This window comes from Lytechinus variegatus, chromosome 1 (genome assembly GCF_018143015.1).
Source record: "Lytechinus variegatus isolate NC3 chromosome 1, Lvar_3.0, whole genome shotgun sequence".
Classification (NCBI taxonomy): domain Eukaryota; kingdom Metazoa; phylum Echinodermata; class Echinoidea; order Temnopleuroida; family Toxopneustidae; genus Lytechinus; species Lytechinus variegatus.
Window position 1 is genome coordinate 42,710,593 of NC_054740.1, and position 19,217 is coordinate 42,729,809.

Below are 19,217 nucleotides of genomic sequence, written 5' to 3' on the forward strand. Positions count from 1 at the left end.
ACATTTTCTAACAATTTGCTCAAAACTTTACTGACACATTCCTTTCTATTTTTCGTTTCATTTTAACCATTTTATCTAAACCAGGACCACCTTTTATATGTTACCATTTAATTTCATACAAACACACAAAATAATCAAACTATTTATCATTTCATTGATAAAAAAACAAAATATGAAATAATAAAAGACAAAAAGACTGATTGCCATGATTTATAAACATACATCTTTTATTTTAATTTGTTCAGATGACTGACATAATTATTCTACTTAATTCCACTTCAGTTGACAAGAAAGATATACTTCATAAATACTCAAATCCAGTTGTTTGATGAAACATGTGTCCTGTTTCCTTTGCAAATTTTTGTGGTATAACACAACACATACGTGACAACAGTTAATAGCTCTGCTCTCTAGAAATTACTGAATATCTATATGCATTTCAACTTAATTTGAAGCCAGTTCATGAAATTAATATGCAAAGTTTCAAGGATGGACTAATGTGTGCACTTTGGACAACTTGCATTGGTTCGAATGAGGTGAATTCAGGGGCGACTTAGCATGAATAAGTAGATACATGTGATTTATTGTAGTATACAAAAACACAGTTATTCTCAGTAAATAAGGTCAACCTGTTGGGGAGAACAATTTTAACCCAGTGATTGCTGAAACCCAACTGTTTGTCGCCATTCACTTTGTCTTAATGTACATTTTATCACATTTCAGAGACTACGATCAATCTTCAACATCATCGTCAGCATTGTGGACTAATCGTTTGAAATATTGAAGAACTGACGTAGTATATCTCCTATGCAAGCCATTTCTGATTTCTTTCACCTTATTAATAAAAAATTGTTCATAATAATGACTAATTATTTGTCCATGTGTCTCAATTATTGTAACACATTGCCCTGACATGATCCTCAATAATTAAGATGACATAACAAAAACTTAACTTTGATTTGATGTTGATGCTGACAATGGCTATACATGTACATGTATCTCACTACCTACCCAAGCAAGCCAGTGATGAAATTTCATGTCAGACATAATATGATTATCTGCTCACATGACAGTCTACACAACACTACGCTAATCTTTTCAATAGATCATACACATATTAACACCTACACAAAATTCTCAACGTGCCACGTGTGTTTGAAAATATTAAATACAAATTTTGCATAGAATTGTCTAAAGAAATTGCCTCGACTTTAATATACAAGTAACTTGTTCAACAATGGTATTTTTCTAAAGAAAAATATTGAGACTGAAGTCTTAATTGGTCATCTCTCTCAAAGCCAATCCATATTATTTACAAACTATCTGCAAATATATATATAAATATGCATATATAAACATCCAAATATTATACTTTCATACAAAATGATATCCTTTGCACGATATGCATCACTTAATAAGCTTCACGGAATAAGATTGCCATATTGCATAAAACCACTTCAGATAATTGTACTGCTGCATCTACAAGCGATGTTCAAGTTTATCAATAAGAAGACACTTAGAGGGCAACCCAGGAGTTTGCCAGACTTCCGACATTAGAAGTTAGCCTTTTTGCCAAGGAGGGGGTATCTACATGAATTGAGAGACCATTATGAAGGTCACCACACACCTTTCAATTGACCTTCGACCAAATTTTTCAATGAGAAGATTAAATCATGAACAAACAAGATACAAAAATTTCTGAATCATCAAATACTAATTGCTATTTCATTTCTCTTCATAGTTATTAAGGCAAATTGAATTGAGAATTGCAATGATATCACAGCAATCATACAATTATCTACGATGGTTAGCAAATTTATCTGAAGAGTTCATTGCAATTATTAAAAATGTTGATAAAAGGGTTCTTATTGTTATCCTGCACCTCTCGAAAGATTTTGTATGTTGATATGCTTAGAAATGATTTAAAATGCCATAATTTTGTTCCTCAAATGGGTAGTAGACCAGTCGTAAGGTGTGTGGTAGCCTTTAGACACCCTGAGGACCCACCAATGCCATAATTTAAAAATACAGCTTTTTCTGAGCTGCCGTCAAAATTCATACATTTTGTGCTATAGGGTTTTAACGTCCATGCATCAATACATAGGCATTTATAGAGTGCCATCTATTTATGAATAATCTTTTCCAAGGTGCCTCGGGTTTAGCTTGAGCTGTTGCATTCAAGGAATTACTCCTGTCAGGTACCCATTCACCTCACCTGGGTGACGTGCCGCAGAATAGGTGGGTAAATGTTTGCTGTGAAGGAAACACGCCATGGCTGGGATCCAAACCCATGTCCCTCTGATTTAAAGACAAGAGTCAGAACCACCAAACCATGGCGCCCACATTCAATCACTCTAATCCATACACTAACCATTTATGAAAAACACAGCAGCTTTCGGCGCAGCACAGACTATAAGCAAGACACCAAAATTATTTGTACGATGAATGCACATTTTTCACGCATTTGTGCGAAAGACAAAAGAAAATGCCTGCAAATTAATGACGAGCATCAAGAGCCTGAAACCTCAAACATCATCAGTTCACAAACTGTACATGAGCAATTTCACCTACATGTAGAAGCATATGAAGATATAGTCAAAACTGAATTAGCAGCTACCAGTTCGTAGGATATAAGAACCTAGCTGTCTTTAGTGGCCACCTAAATCATCTTCCATTCAAAAAGAATACATGTAAAAGACAAGGTACAGACAGGCCAACTGTCTGTAGTAAGAACCTGTCTTTAGTGGCCATTAATATTGTCTCCCATTTGAATGGAATGTGTTACAGAGCCTGTCTAAAACTGTCATCGATTTCAAGTGGCCAATTTATCTGTTTCCTAAGTGTGTTCTGAATAGACAGGTTTGACTGTATCACACAAAAACAAGAAGGGTGGGGGTACCAAGATGGTCGCCATAAAGTTATGTAATGTGTTATAGAAGCTGTCTATAACTGCTATCCGTCTCCAGTGACCACTTTTCCATTTCCAATGGGTATCCTTAATAGACAGGTTTAACTGTACATATGTAATTCTACAATACACAAGTACATGTAGGTTGGGAGTACCAATATGGCCCCCCATAGAGTCATGCAATGAGGTATCCAGGATGTTTGTATAGAAATCAGTGTGTGTTTGCACGTGCCCTCAAGGATGAAAGCCTGGGTGTATTACATAATCTGTGCGCACATGTTTGGGGTTGACCCGGATGTAGTTTGGCTCCGTGAGATTGCTGTAGTCGGTGATGTGATAATGAGGGCCGCTCATCGGGACAGATTTTGGTTTGCTGTTCAGGGTCTGCATGAGCCTATCCACGGATTTTGCTTCTGTAGCAATGAAATAAGATTAAAACAAAACAAAATTAATAATGCAAGAGTGATAAATAACATTAAAATTGTCTACTGTGACATAATGATGATCTTTTATTTACCAAGGGTAGCCAGTACTAGCCACTTTTGTTAGGAAACTGCTCTACCAGTGGGCCCTGCGTAACATTATGGGAAGGCGGGGTAAGTTGTGTCAGTTTTTGCTTTTTGCATGTTAGAATTGATATGATTAATAATCTTGTCGAAATAAGTACCTTGCTTTGAAATTTCATTCTTCTGAAATATTTTCCACCTATATATAACTTTCTACCCCAACACTGAAAGTCATCGTGACCTTTGAAAAAACCGATGTCAAATGGCTCAACTTGCCCCATATATGGGGTAAGTTTGAGCCACCTTCTGGGGTAAGTTGAGCCACAAAAACTATGTACAAAATGCATGGGGGAGAACCAGCATGTCAATGTTTTGTTTAAAGTCTTTTCACTTGCTAATTCTCTATAAATACTAACATCCTGTAAAAGGAAAAGAGCAATCATGTTAATTTGCTCCTTTCAGCCTGTATTTCAATCGATTTTTATGGTTTGTTTGTTTCTTAAGATACATTACCATAGGAATTACCATGGCTCAACTTGCCCCATGCTGTTTGGCTCAACTTACCCCAGTCCAAACTTAGTGCGATAATTTTGTATCCACACATTTATTATGCATCCATCATATAAAAGATTATTATTCATACAGACAATTTCAGAGCCCAAATACAGGTGTTATTTTGTTGGTGCACTCGACCCACTTAAAAAGTTTGTTGAACTCGCCTAATATTTTTTCCGAGGTGACACAATATTGAAAATATTGGACGACTAGAAGGGGAATTCCCGAAGTGTACGCACCACTCATCGCGCGCGCATGCAGTTTTCAATGGCAAATGCGCACTGTGTGTGGAACTGTGACTGCAGAGTGAGTGATGAACAATTCCTATTAAATTTTTTCTACAGAGGCTGCAGTAAATCTCTAAATGCAGAGAAAACCAACAACTGTTAGGAAGTTTGGAGTTATATTCGCTTTAATTTCATTTTATGCTATAATAATTTGAATATATTTTAGAAATTGAGGCACAGGAAATACTATTTTTTTGCATGATAAATCGAGTGCGTAGCTTTAGGACCCCTTCTACATCGGGCGGCGAAATTAAGAGGTTTTCGAAAAACACGACGGGATTTTCGTATTAGTGAGTTTTGTGATATTTTCTACTTGGTTAATGATCTTTAGAATGTTTGCCACAAATTAGTGAAATATAATTTGTTGAAATATTAAAATTGGGACAGTTTTTATTGTTTGAAAACAAAGTGCGTAGCTTTAGGTCCCCCCATCATACAGCAGAGTCTCAGGGCGGGAGGGTAAGTTAAAAATTATTTGCTAAAATTCTCTGTATGAATAATAATCATAATACTGGATGTCCCATTTTTCGGTCAATACAAGGAAATATAGGACTCGCTTTGCAAAATATTGGACTCGTCTTCGACTCGTCCAATATTTATGCAAAGCTCGTCCAATATTTCCTTGTATTAACCTCAAGGCCATCCAATATTATATAACTATGACAGGAATGAAGATCCATACCTGGACTAATAATGTTGTTATCATGTCTTTATTATATTTAAAGACGTGTGTGTTTATAAAGCACTTACCTATTTCACACTCTTTTTTACTTTTTTGGCTGAAATTCACATTTTTCCCTCTAAAAAACTACTTTTTGTTTCAAAGTTGAAAACAATATGGTGGGGTTAGGGGTTATGCTATGGGTCATCAATACATGAAACCACCACAATGTCTGACTCATTCATTATTGGCCTGGGGCTGGTGGCTCAACTTGCCCCTATGCTCAACTTACCCGCCTTCCCCTACATGTTATTACTACCCTTCTCCAATCTAAATGCTGATCACCAAGCAAGATGGCAAAAGGTCCCATTTTTATATAAATCTTGGGTATGACTTGGCAGACATCAAGCTTCAAGAAGCAATTAGATTTCAACTTTATGCTACAATAAAGCAGCAAAATCAACTCCAAGTTGAAAAATGCTAGTACATTATTACCAATGACATACCACCATTTGGTTTTGTTGGTGTGACTATTTGTGTCATCAAGTATTTCAACTGGCTATAGTAAATGTTTCTGTATTTTTCAAATTTTAGTTATTGAAATAATGTTAGAAAATACAGAAAAAAGGACTCTTGTTTTGCTGGTCATAGTTGCAAACAACTTTATAAACTGCCATGGTTTAGTTAAACTGGCATTAACTTAGACCACACTTTTATGGAGTGCCAGTTGTCAACTCATTCACCGATTGAAAATTATTCTTATTCTGCTGCAAAAAGGTGTTAGAAATTAATTGGGTCATGAAAAAGGGAAGAATATAGAAAAACACAAAAATATGAAATGTAATGAATTGGTACATTAATTTCTGGTTCAGACTAGGGTTAAAGTAAACCTAGGTTTAATTACCAGAATACCGCCCACTAACACCACAGACATTGATGACTTACCCCCTGCTCCTGCTGCCTTCAGGAAACGATGCGACGAGGCCTTGTGAGGGACAGGTTCCCGGTGGTCTCTATGGCTGATCTGGAGCCCCCTTACACTTGCCCTCTCTATCATGTTACGCACAGCCTTACGATCTGAGAAAACAAAAAAGAAATCATCAGGCTACATATCAACCAGGGGAAAATTTACATGGGATTTGAGGGCAATTTTGTCCCCATATGCTCAAAATACCCACTCACTGCAATGTTGTCATTATGATTATTACTATTATCATTATTATATTATTATCATTTATGGTAAATGGTAGTGATTTTTTACCTGACTACCAAGAAAGCAAGAATGCTTAAGGTCCTCTCGGAGGGACCTGGTATTGACGATTTAAATGCCTTACCAAAGGACACTAGTGTACTAATTGGGAATCAAACCCGGATCACCGGAATTTGAAACCCCCGCTCTACCGACTGAGCTATTGCGCCTCTTCCTCCTCCTCATCATAATTATTATAAAAGGTCAAGTCCACCCCAGAAAATAGTTGATTTGAATCAGTAGAGAAAAATCAAACAAACACGATGATGCAAATTTCATTGAAATTGGATGTAAAATAAGAAAGTTATGACATTTTTAAATTTTGCTTATTTTTCACAAAACAGTTAAATGCTCATCTCAGCGATCTGCAAATGAAAGAGTCTTTGATGTCCTTCACCCACTATTTCTTTTGTTTTTTATTGTATGAATTATACAATACTTCAATTTTTACAGATTTGACAATAAGGACCAACTTGACTGAACCATACACTCTTAAATAATGGTAATTCTACATATTCAGGGAGGAAAATTTTTTGTTTCACATGACAATGAGGAGAAAATTTGAATTTTTCATATTTCATATAATCAAATACAAACGAAAAAGGGAATTGGTGACATCATCAGTGTGCCAATTTGCATACTGACTAGGATGTGCATATAACTGTTTAGTGAAATTAAGTGAAACTTTAAATGTCATAACTTTCTTATTTTACATCTGATTTGATGAAATTTTCAGTGTTTTTTTTGGGGGGGGGGGTGCTTTTTCCCCTTTATTCAAGTCAACTTTTTATTGAAGTGGACTTGTCCTTTAATCATTATTACTATCATTATCATTGAAATCATTATTATTATTACCTCTCTCATTAGCTAGCTTCATCCAGGCTTCAGCTGCCTGTGCAGACCAAGGATCATTGATGACTCTTCTTGTACTCTGGGATGGAGAAAACAAAGTATAATAATTTTCCTTTATGGTGGTTCAGTGATAATTAAAACAAAATTCTCCTACAAACCCTTAGAAGAGATGACAACAAATCTGCATTCCTTTTTTTTCATGAGTAAGAGTAGACTTCCATGCACAGAGATTAAGTCGATTTCTATGAAAACATGACACAACTCAATCAAAATTACGATAATTTCATCGTAAATGGATATTTTCTTTTACAGGAGTTATGCCTTGTTCATCTAAAATGGCTGGAATTTTTATCGTTAAAATTAAAATCATATTTATGCTCTAATGATTTGAGAGTATTTGCATGCACATCTCCAGAATTGAAATTCAAATGTAATAGTTTTGCTATTACTTTACTCGGCCATTTGCATTAATGAGAATATCACTGTTTTGCAAAAAAAATGAAACATAATATAATCATGACCCTTTTTCTTTTAAAACTTCCAATGTTTTGTTGGTTAATTTAAGCATTTTACAATAAAGACAAATAATTCAATAATTTAAATCCACTGATGTATCTCAAAGTCTTCTCAGGATAAAATACAGATTAATTCTTGCCCCAAATACTGAAAACAAAATTATCATTATTATTATTTATTTCGGTGATGAAAAGTGTAAGATATTGGTACAATGTAGTACAACACATAATAAACATAACAGAGTATAGATTGAGCACCCACTGGACTGCCAGGGCCAAATAAAGTTAACTGAATTACTGTAGTCAATAAAGACCATTTGACCCTATCCAGTGGGTGCTTACATAAAACAGAAGCGGATAAAAGAGTGATTATGAACAAAAGGTTTAAGATCAATTATAATAGAATAACATAGGTCTACTTGATAACACTTCATCTTAACTTAGAATATCAAAATTAGCTGTTTAAATAAATAACAAACTCGTGCAAAGATGAATATGGTCATTACTGGGTAGGCATAAAATTGTTCCTTAGCTCATTCGTCCATGAAATAAGTGAGTTAACAACCATCCCACAGCGCAAACTTACAGGCAATTCATCCAGTAACAGGGAAAAGAATTGATAGCTCAGAGGTGGTTGAACTTCACGACCTCCAAATGCCAACTGTTAATCACAACGGAACAGATCACTGATAGCACACAGATACATATATTTTTTCAGTTCCATAAAAATTTCCCATGGATAAACCTTACCTGTGTATCCGACAAATAGTTCTCATAATCTTTTTCTACGGATCTACGACCATCACACATCTTTCCTCACAGAACTCAACCCTCTCCAGCAACTTTCTTCAAAATGCTAACATATCAACTTGCTATTCCCTATCAAATCTATTCCCAACTGCCACCCCATTCCCAAAAGCTATTTTTTGGAGAGCAGTGCTTAGCAACATTGATTAGAGGCAAACTTGAGGACTATTTACAGCCACACGCCAACTCTTAGCAAACACTGACACAATGATGCTATCAGAGAAAGTATATTGATTGAGCATTCAGAAAGGGATGTCTTCTTGCACCTCCTGAAGGAGGCCTTTGTCTAGGATCCTCCTCCAGGCCTCGGGGTACGGGAGTGTTTGAAAGGAACGGGCTATTATTGACTTGATAATGTCTTCAGCACTGTTGCTTGCAATTAACCTGGCACAATCAATTTCCAATTTTGGCATCAATTCAACTTTCATGAAGACTGGATGTTGTTTTGGTCAGTTTAAGACACCTTCGGATGTATATAATACCCTACAACAATTACATATGTTTTCCTAAAACTTATTTTCCATATTCTATGAAGAGTAGAAAAAAACACTGTACTTTCCCCATTTTACATAATCTTTAAATTGCAGAAAATATAATTTTTTATTGCATTGGGATTTTTAACCATGGGAAAACATTGCACCACCTGGGTGCCTGTCATTGAAAATCCCAGAAAATCCCAGTATTTAAAAAAAAAGATTATTAAAATAGCTTGTTTTCCCCTTCAGTGTACACAAGTACATACATCAAAATCAAATTGCATATTTTACTAAAATATAAATTTCCATGCCATCATAAAAGCCAGAGGTAGCTTCTTTGAGGAATCAAAGATTTAAGGAAGGTGTGTCCTGGAAATTGTCAAGAAAGTCAGATATTGCAGATACAGAAATAACACTTTTTGTTTACAAGGTACTGTGGTTGTACTCTATGTCTGGTCTCATCTCGATTTCAATTATCACAATTGTTTTCTGTTTTATCATTTTGTATTCACCGAAAAGATGTGCCTAACTTCAGGAACATTTTGAATGGTATAATTGATTAATTGATTTATTAAAGATAAAATGCAAGAAGGAAAAATGAAAATTAATAGATCATTCACTAAAAAAATATTCTGAAACGCAGAGTTAACCCTAGAAACACAAACACATGACCTTTGACCTTGGTCATGGGACATAAAACTTATGCAGAATGTTCAGTAATATTTGATTAACCTTATGGCCAAGTTTCGTGAACTAGGTCAATATACTTTCTAAGTTATGCTGTCATTTCAAAAACTTAACCTTCGGTTAAGATTTGGTGTTGACGCCGCCGCCATCGGAAAAGCGGCGCCTAAGTCTCACTCTGTTATGCAGGTGAGATAAAAATTACCATTTTTTCATAATTTTTTGGTATGATTAGTGCCCCCTTCAAAAATATTTCACTATAAATGCATTCTCTTCGTTTGCAGGATACATAATAATTATCATCGTAAAAAATGAAAGTAAAAGCTGCAACTTACCGAGTCTGTGTGATATGCAAGCACACCTGCAGTGCGTGGTCTTGCCATGTACTTGTGCCTGAGATGAGATCTATCCCTCTGCTCAGCTGGTGAACATAAGGAATCAACTGGAATAATCAAGAAAAAATAAAGTAGAAGTCATTCAATGACAATGAATTTACTGGGACCATATTTATATGGTTTTGTATGGTTTTGAAAAATGTGTATTTCACTTGCTATTTTGAAAATGCATATGTACATGACTGTGTGTTGCTTTTTTATAAAAAAATATCCCTCTTTAAATATTATACAGGCATTTTAGAATGGATAGTTTGTTTCCTTTTTATTTTCTTATAGTGAAGTGGATGTTCTTGTTCTCATCAATGAGATGAGATCTATCAATTCAAAACATTGTTTTATACAAGCAGGTTATTTTAAAAGAAATATTGCTGAAAATAAGAATTGGAATTTCAAATGTTTTTTTCCAAAATATATGATATAACTGACGAACCCTGGGTGCAGTTATCTGAACCCACCTTGGTAAACATCTTCTCTGATTGTGGTATCAGGATTCTGAAAGCCATGAACCGTGCCCAGTTCTTTCCCCATCGCTGCATGGGCGTCATGGTAACCGGGTACCTTCTGGAGATTGCAAGTCAGGAACACACTGGATAGAGAGAAAATAAGAGTTATTTTTATAATAATAAAATAATTATAATAGGCAGTTATATTTCAGTCAAATTAGAAATAATGTATTCTTTAGGTGCATTATTGTGAAAATGAGTGTAGAACTCATTTTCACATGCTGCCACTGATAGAAATTTAATTTGTTAAAGCAATTATTCAAAAATACACACAGACAAGTTGACCTTGATAATCTATTATTGTGGCTTGAAGAAAATCAATATAATTTATAGAACACATGACTTTTACATGCATCCGAAAGACAATCAATTTAGTGATATCAAACCGCATGCAAGATGTATAACCAATTGGTTGTGAAGGACAACAATGGTTGCTAGGCAGTCTTAGTGCTGGTTTTGTTTCTGATTTAAATTCCAGGGTTGTTACACTGCAGGGATATTTTAGCCAGTGTAACCAGGGTCCATGGTGTAACAAACCATTTTAACACTATATTATTATTACATGTATTTGAATTTTTGCATCAATACAGTATGTAAACATTAATTTTCAATCACACTTAATCCCAATATTTACAAGTATGGTAATTGTAAATAAATTAAGATGGTTGAAAAATAAACAAACAAAGGAAAGGAATGAATTATAGAAATAAAAAGGTGATATTACATTAATCAAGGAAAGAGAGTAGAATTAAATTCTTGATAAAATGTATCAAACTCTCAATATCAATAATCAAATTCCCGATGTCAAGAAACCAAGAAAATCATTTTGTCCTATTACTATTTTCTTGTTATCAAGAATTGAATTTTTTGATATAAGATGATAGCCTATAAAATTGCTTGCCATATGCACACTACCCCTATTTAAGTATGACAGCCCCTCAAAGGGGAAGTTCACCCTGATGAAAAGTTTATTGTAAAAATATCAGAAAAAAAATATATATTGATGGTTTGAAAGAAATTCATCAGAGATTAAGAAAGTTATGTATGTTATGTTATACTGTATGAAATGCATGAATTACAAATTTTTATTGGTTCATGATGACTAAAATATTTGTTTCTTCCAGGAACGGGTGTGAAACGATTTGTCTATTGATATACTGAAGGTAGGCTATGTACAATAAAAAACATTTTCACTTCTTTTGGAGAAAATTACATTTATTGTTTTTTTTATTACACAATGTATGAGGAAGCAGCTTGCAATGATATTATAAGAACAGAACAGGATTTATAATAATTTTATAAAATAATTAATGGATATTCCTCAAACCTTCACCAATATTTTCATTATTTTTTTCTGATATTTTGACAAGAAACATTTTGTCAGGGTGAACTTCCCCTTTAAATTCCATTTACAACCCCTTGATATTTGTACTAATTCCCTTCAGGCTGTAAATATAACCATTAGTAACCCACATTATATGGTGTTGGCATAGAGTAGATATGATTAGATAGGGAATAATTAGCCCAGCAAATTGCCAAAATCTAAGAACAAGAGACATTATTGATGGGCCTATTGTACATAGAAGCCAACTGATGCTAAAGAAGAATACTAGGCCTAAATAAATAAAAGTGAATCAATTTCAGATGAATTTCCAACTCATAATATTATCCGCCCTTAAAGCCTGTGTATAGCTTTGGTAAAGGATCAATAATGTGATTGATAATCGAATATCATCTAATATGACAGTCTTACTGAAGCGTAGAGACCGTTAGATATTTTTCCAACTGCACTTTTCTGAGAAAATTTCAAATATTCAAATCTTGGATATATAGCGCCCTCTCTCAGCGATGCTTGTTTTAAATTAAAAAAATGGGCATTCAAGCACTTATCTTACAAATTTAGTGATTAGATATCCAAAGGTTACAGACAAAGAACATATCTTGAAAGTTTCAGCCCATTCCATGATTTGGAATAGGATTTAATTGAAAGACAAAAACACACAGATATTTTAATTTGATCGGGTGACCCGATCAAGTTAAATTTCCATGTAAAATCGCAAAATTTATCCTGTAAAACACATTTTCATTTCATATCCACATCATTACTGTTATAGGGCATATCTATTCATATTAGCTAGCAATGAATTGGAATAGTGATAGGTGCATTTTGGTGGATTTACCAAAACTATACACAAGCTTTAAATGGAGAATAGTGGACCCATACCAACAGAGTACAGATAAGGGCAATGGACCCCCCGCTCCTCATTTTTTATAAACAAAGACAAAAAATGGAAAAAAGGGAACCTTGCCTTGCTCGCACATTGTTAGAAATTGAGCTCCACAAGCCATGCTCTCTATCATGCTACATGTACTGAGTACTAATCTATGCAGGTGCGCAATGGACATACACCCCCTCTTTATTGAGAGCATTGTCTGTTGAAGTGTATATGGAGTGGTTGCAGTGTTAGACCAAGTGGCAAAATACCAAACAGATAATGCAGACACTGTTCAGAGCAAATAATTTTAGTCATGAAAATATAAATTGATTTGTAGTGCCGTTCATCTTCAATGATTCATAAAGTACTCTAGTATAAAATGAATTATTCAGGCTTTGCAGTACATGCAGTCAGGCATCAATTGATATCTTTATTTATTGCTGTTCAGCTGGATCTAACAGGCTTGATTAATTGGATTCAGGCAATTGATTTTTCACACGGAATGCAGCAAGAAGTATGGTATAATGATGATTAAAAACATGCTAGTGTGATATATACATAGGTTGTGTGAAAATACCTGATCAGAAGGTACTTAGTATTTTCCTGATGAAGGTGGTACAAATAGTCCTCGCTTTAAATGAGATTTTCTGGATCTATTGTTCAAATCCATCCTTATTATTACCCCCTATGAGGTAATCAATAAATTCATTCCTTAAGGCTATACTTCTTCAAACCTTGATTAAACCATGCTACGTAAAGTTGTTGATAAAAAATAAGGGCAAAACATAATCACAACATTGACTTCACTGGCATTATATGGTGCAATAAGGTAACAAATAAGAAGAAAGGTTTGGGGCGGTAGTCAAAAATAGGTTTCAGTTTCATTTATTTCAGATCTCTCATAAAAACATGTAAATAACAGATACAATACTGTAAACATGTGAATATAAGCATCTTGGTGATATAAAATATAAATTCAAATTCAAACATTTTTCTTTTTCAAATGTTAAATCCCTGAACACTATTTACATACATGTATACAACTAGAGAGTTTTAGTTTTTTAGGAGTAAGTTAGTGATTGAATACTTAAGATTCACATCCAATCTTGAGATAATTTGTTTAAGATAAGATCACTGAACTTAAACTGCTATATTTCTGAATCTCCAAGTTTGCAATCTTGCGAGTGGGATAAGAATGTACTGGGGAAAACTGTCCCATTTTACTGGTGGACCTGGTCATGACCCTTCCACCAGTACAGTCAGTAATCAAACAGATAAAAATATTTTACTCCGATGAGTGCATGTCGAAAGGCTTCAGTATGTCCGTTTTTTAGGCTATTCTACAAGATAAAGATATCTTCATAAAACTAAAAACATTCCTTCTGAATAATAAAAAAAAAAAAAGATGACATAGTCACCTTTCATATTACATCAAACAAAGAGATGTTTAATAAACTTTAATATAATCACAAATTTGGAGGGTTTATTATTCAAATTTATTCTAAATTTTCTTGGGACCTACAACATGAAGTACATTTTCATCCCATATCATGCTTATTAGTACCTGGGTCTATCTGGTAAGTCCAAGAGTAAAACAATACTTTTTTAAATGCAGAAATTCATCCTGATGGCTTAGTTTTCAGAAAAATAGAATATTTGAAAAAATATTGGTAAAGGTTTGATGAAAATCCTTCAAATTCAAAGAATAAGAAAGTTATTTGTTTTTATACAATGTGACATCATCTATGCGACCAGCTCCATCATATATGGTGTAAAATATTTTGGAAATTCACAATTAACTGTTCATGATAACTGAAAATATTTTTTTATAGAAGCAGGTTTGAAAAACCACAATTGCAACCTGAAAACGCCCATTCAGCAGAAAAATAATGATGTATGATTCACAGACAGCATTAAATGTAATAAGGACTTACAAAGGCTTCTCAGTATTACAAGGAAGTACAGAGTCCATGCATTTGGATTTTCGATTTACAGATTCACACAGCTGAACTACATAACAATGGATCAGATATTGAGTAGGATTCATCAAGCCAAGAGATCAAGAAAAGTTGAATATGGCTTCTTAGGTAACAGATCCAATGAAAGAAGGTATAGTGCTTCAAGTGAATTAGATTGAGGGCTAAGCCGATTCTCCTGCCTGGTATAAAGCGCTTAGACTTAAAAACTTATAAATGTGGGAAGACAGACAGTGGCATGGGGGGCTAGGGCACCACGTTTGAGAAGTGGAATGATAAAGAAGTATATATCTGATGAATAAAGATCAAGGGGGGGGGGCTGGGTTAGGGCACCACTTGGAAAATTGTGATGACCAAGGGGTTAATCTGATGAATAACAATCAAGGGGGGGGGGGGCTGAGCTAGGGAACCACTTTTGGAGAAGTGAGATGATAAAGGGGTCAATCTGATGAACAACGATCAAGGGGGGGGGGGGGCTGAGCTAGGGAACCACTTTTGGAAAAGTGCAATGATAAAGGGGTTAATGTGATGAATAACATTCAAGACAATGAAATACCAGTCCAGGATGCATTTTATGAAGAGGGTTGGGGGATACAACAATTGAAACAGTCATTTTCAAGATAACAATTTTTCAGTTGTATTGGCATGTTATTTGGCTATTACATTCATGCAACAAAAATACTTTATCATTTCAATACTCTGATCAGAACAATTATAGACTTCTACAAAAAAATTTATAAAAAAATCATAGTGATCGATATATGCAACCACATCATGGGTATCTCATTATTGTCACCCGGAAAATTCTGATATGCACACATAGAGGCTGTTCTCACTACGTTCCTAAAACTAGTTTACTGGAAACTAGTTTAGTGGAAACTAGTTTAACGTGGAGTGAGAACGGTCAAAGCTGTCTTGGAAGCAATCTTCCAAACAAGTTTGGAAAACCACCTCGCGATGTCGTTTTCAAGATCGCTTGCCTCGTTAAACTGGTTTTAGCATAATTGAGGACACAACCGTTCTTCGGGAAGCGATCTTCACACATTTTGAGCGCGCTACTCCACACGACAGGTTTAGAATGCCTATACTGCGGTTTCGAATTTCGCGCGAAACGTGTCACCCCACTGAGAGCGTTTCCATAGCAACAAGAGTGCTTTACGTGAAGTGAAATTGAAAACCACTTTCGTGTGATCAAGTGAGAACGCTAGCAAAGCGATCTTCCAAAGTGATTTCCTGAATCGGTTTCCAGTAAACTAGTTTTAGAAAGCGTAATGAGAACGGCCTCATACAGTATCTAGACCCATTGACCTACATATATACATACTGATCAATATGACATCTTTGAAATTTCACTTGTAACTTAAAGACACATTTTTTTTTAATTACTGTATGACTGAAAAAACAGTACAACAAAAGTGGGCATGGTGGCTCAGTGGGTGCCTGTTTTGTGAAATGGGGGTTACATGGTTTTGATCCCTAGTGGAGGCCGAGTCATACCACGACTTGACATATTGGTATGGACGCGGACAAGATTCGATTCCAGCGGTGAATTTCCCGCGTTTAATTTGCAACGTCATAATTCTTCTTCCGTTCGAGATCCGCGAGCCGTGTTGAACTCGCCTTTTTATATGTACGTATGAACGCGATCTCTGATCCCTTCTTCGCAGTGTTCAACCTGGCTCGTGGATTCAACACGCGAGCCGAGTCAATGTTACCGTGTTTACACATTGACTTGTCTCGCGTGTTGAATCTGCGAGCCGGGTTGAACACTGCGAAGAAGCGATCAGAGATCGCGTTCATACGTAGATATAAAAAGGCGAGTTCAACACGGCTCGCGGATCTCGAACGGAAGAAGGACGTCGCAAATTAAACGCGGGAAATTCACCGCCTGAATCGAATCTTGTCCGTGCGAACAACAACAATGCCAAAAGTGAAAGCGCGCGCAGTGACCTAGGTCAAGAGAGTTCGACACGGCTTTCTGTTTACACACGAAAAAATTGCCAAGTCTGACTCGGGTCGCGGGTTGAAACCTTCGATTTTGTAGGATCGATAAAGCCGTGTTGGACACGGCTCGCAGATCACTCTGATCGCGTTTACACAGCATAAAATTGCCGTGTTGAGCACGGCTCTCGTGTTCAACCCCCGAGCCGAGTCAATGTGTAAACACGGTATTAGTGGATTACTATCATCAAGTATTTTTTATTATTGAAACATTAACCACAAGGTCTTCAAAGATGGGCACAAACTGGATTTACCTCCAACCAATAACGTCACATTTGTTAACATATTCCTTACGTTTTTGTTATCTATACCATTAACAATTTATTGCCCCCAAATAAAATAGCAAGACAATTCACTTTTGCTAAATCGATCATAGTAGGGCGACAATTCCACAGATGTGTATAGTTTACACTTTTCTTCCATGGAACTACTATATAGGCTTTACACGGTAGGATGGAGGTTTGTCTTTGGATTGCAAAAAAAATGAATTCAATAGTGGTAACTTTTTTCAGTTTTGTTCTCTATAATATTGCCTAAGATTTTGCACCAAGTAGTGATGCAACTTTGCATGTTAACTTTTCCAAATGACTGTTTAACATTGACTGTCCGGACGTACACAGCAACTAGGTACGTAGCCCTACTATGAAAGGAAAACTGTACAATTTTTTTCAATTACAAACATATGATACAGTACTTAGAAGAAAAAAGCAAGATGTAGCATATTAAGCATCTAGATCTAGATATCAATCTTTAAAATAATTATACATGCATGTAACTGAAATTTGTATATGCTAGGGAGTTGAGAGTAAGACTCCAAACTCCTTGATTAAGCATGTGACTTCTGAAAAATACTTACTTTTTGGGATGGGGTTTATTTCTTCTAAGAGGAGAGGTTGGTCTCATTTCGGCCAGTTTTTCTTCCGTCACATTCTCCTTCCTGTAAAAACTATGTGCGTAGGTCGTGGGCTTCTTATGAGGTGTTTTATTCCAATCAATTTGATCTTCAGTCCACGCATCCCTCGCATCGGCTTTGATCGCCTGATACTCCGGGGCGTCCAGCGCGGTACCTCCCGGAGTACGGTACCGGTACCCCGTCATGGTTGGGTCGGCTGATTTCGACCGGAATCGTGATACGGGGTTCCCATAACCCGGTAGAATGTGTCCAGTTGCCATGCTCACAATCTCGTTCGAAAAGAATCCAATCTCAAATGATCAAATATATAGACTATTAGACAGGATAATCACAAATTAATCAACGAATTCACATTTTCAACGAAGGATTCTTCGCCAGGCGGAAATTATACCGGTACAACTTCCGTCAGAACCAACCCACTCGGTTGGTATAAAACTATACAGGTGCGGTGAATCGCGTACGGGCTCTAGGCAACAAGCCGCTTTATGGTTTCTTTTGTTGTTCGCTTTGTTATGATAAAGAGGGCTCTAACCTCGGGCTGTGTGTACACACATTGCAATAACTTGCGGCTAGCTTTCTGCCCGCTTTTTAGCTTTGGCCAATTTTTCTTGACTCTTCATTTCGCGCGCATATTGTTGAATCTCAATTTTCGTCAGGTTGTTCCTTTTCCATTAGAAAAAAATATTACCCAATTTCATTCGCTATCAGGCTCATTTATGATGAGTTTCTGCGACATTTTTATTTCATATCATAATTTGATAAGAAATAAAAACGTTGATATATGTTTTTTAACATTTGCTCTGATACTTTTTTTGCAGGAGATTCTGCATTTCATCTATAAATCAATAATGAATTAACATGATCACGTAATGACAAAGATATGAATACATTTAAATGTGACAATCGAAAAGATAAATAATACTGGAAAAGACTGACAATTAAATTATACATAAAGCATGTGATATAGTTCAGTAAAACACAATGCCAGCTAATTCAAGAGAGCCAGCTTCTAATCCATTCTAATATTGGGTTACACTTCGTAATTCCGAAGGTTCGTAATTACGAAACACGTAAATTTGTTCGTTAATCCGAAAACGTAAAAGGAATCGTTAATCCGAACATTTGTGGCGTTATTCCGAAGGTTCAATAATCCGAAAACGAAATAAGGTTCGATGTCCCGAAGGTTCGTAAGTCCGAAAACGAAATAAGGTTCGTTGTTCCGAAGGTTCGTTAGTCCGAAAACGAAATAAGGTTCGTTAATCATTACGTTTTCGGACTAACGAACCGTCGGAATTACGAACCTCATTTCGTTTTCGGATTAACGAACCTTCGGAATTTTTTGTTTTCGGACTAACGAGCCTTCGGAATTACGAACCTCATTTCGTTTTCGGACTTACGAACCTTCGGAAATTCAAACCTTTGGAATAATCGAACGTTCGGAATAATGAAGCTTCGGAATTACGAATGTATGCGAATATTTGTACTGATGTTACATAATCATCTTAGCAAATACATATCTCATATGTATGTATTTCATTTATGCAATGGCCCCTAGTAAAAGTATCCTTGACAAAACCCTGTAGAATAGCATAATTTAGGTTTGTAAAAAATATTTTCCGTATAATGCTTTTATACGATGTAATGATACTATGTGAAAAGTTCCACACATACATACACCAATGCGTTTATCTTCATCATTGAAGCAGCACTTAC

General features: G+C 35.6%; 1 protein-coding gene across 1 annotated transcript; it reads right to left on the minus strand.

The window, feature by feature from the left end:
• Positions 1-206: 206 nt before the first annotated feature.
• LOC121414534 lies at positions 207-17,960 on the minus strand. Its single transcript, XM_041607746.1, has 6 exons — positions 17,448-17,960; positions 10,351-10,481; positions 9,836-9,942; positions 7,022-7,097; positions 5,863-5,994; positions 207-3,321 (listed from the first exon to the last, which is right to left on the minus strand). Exons 1-6 carry the CDS (start codon positions 17,762-17,764, stop codon positions 3,143-3,145), a joined length of 942 nt encoding a protein of 313 aa, XP_041463680.1. The 5' UTR covers positions 17,765-17,960; the 3' UTR covers positions 207-3,142.
• Between the last annotated feature and the right edge of the window lie 1,257 nt (positions 17,961-19,217).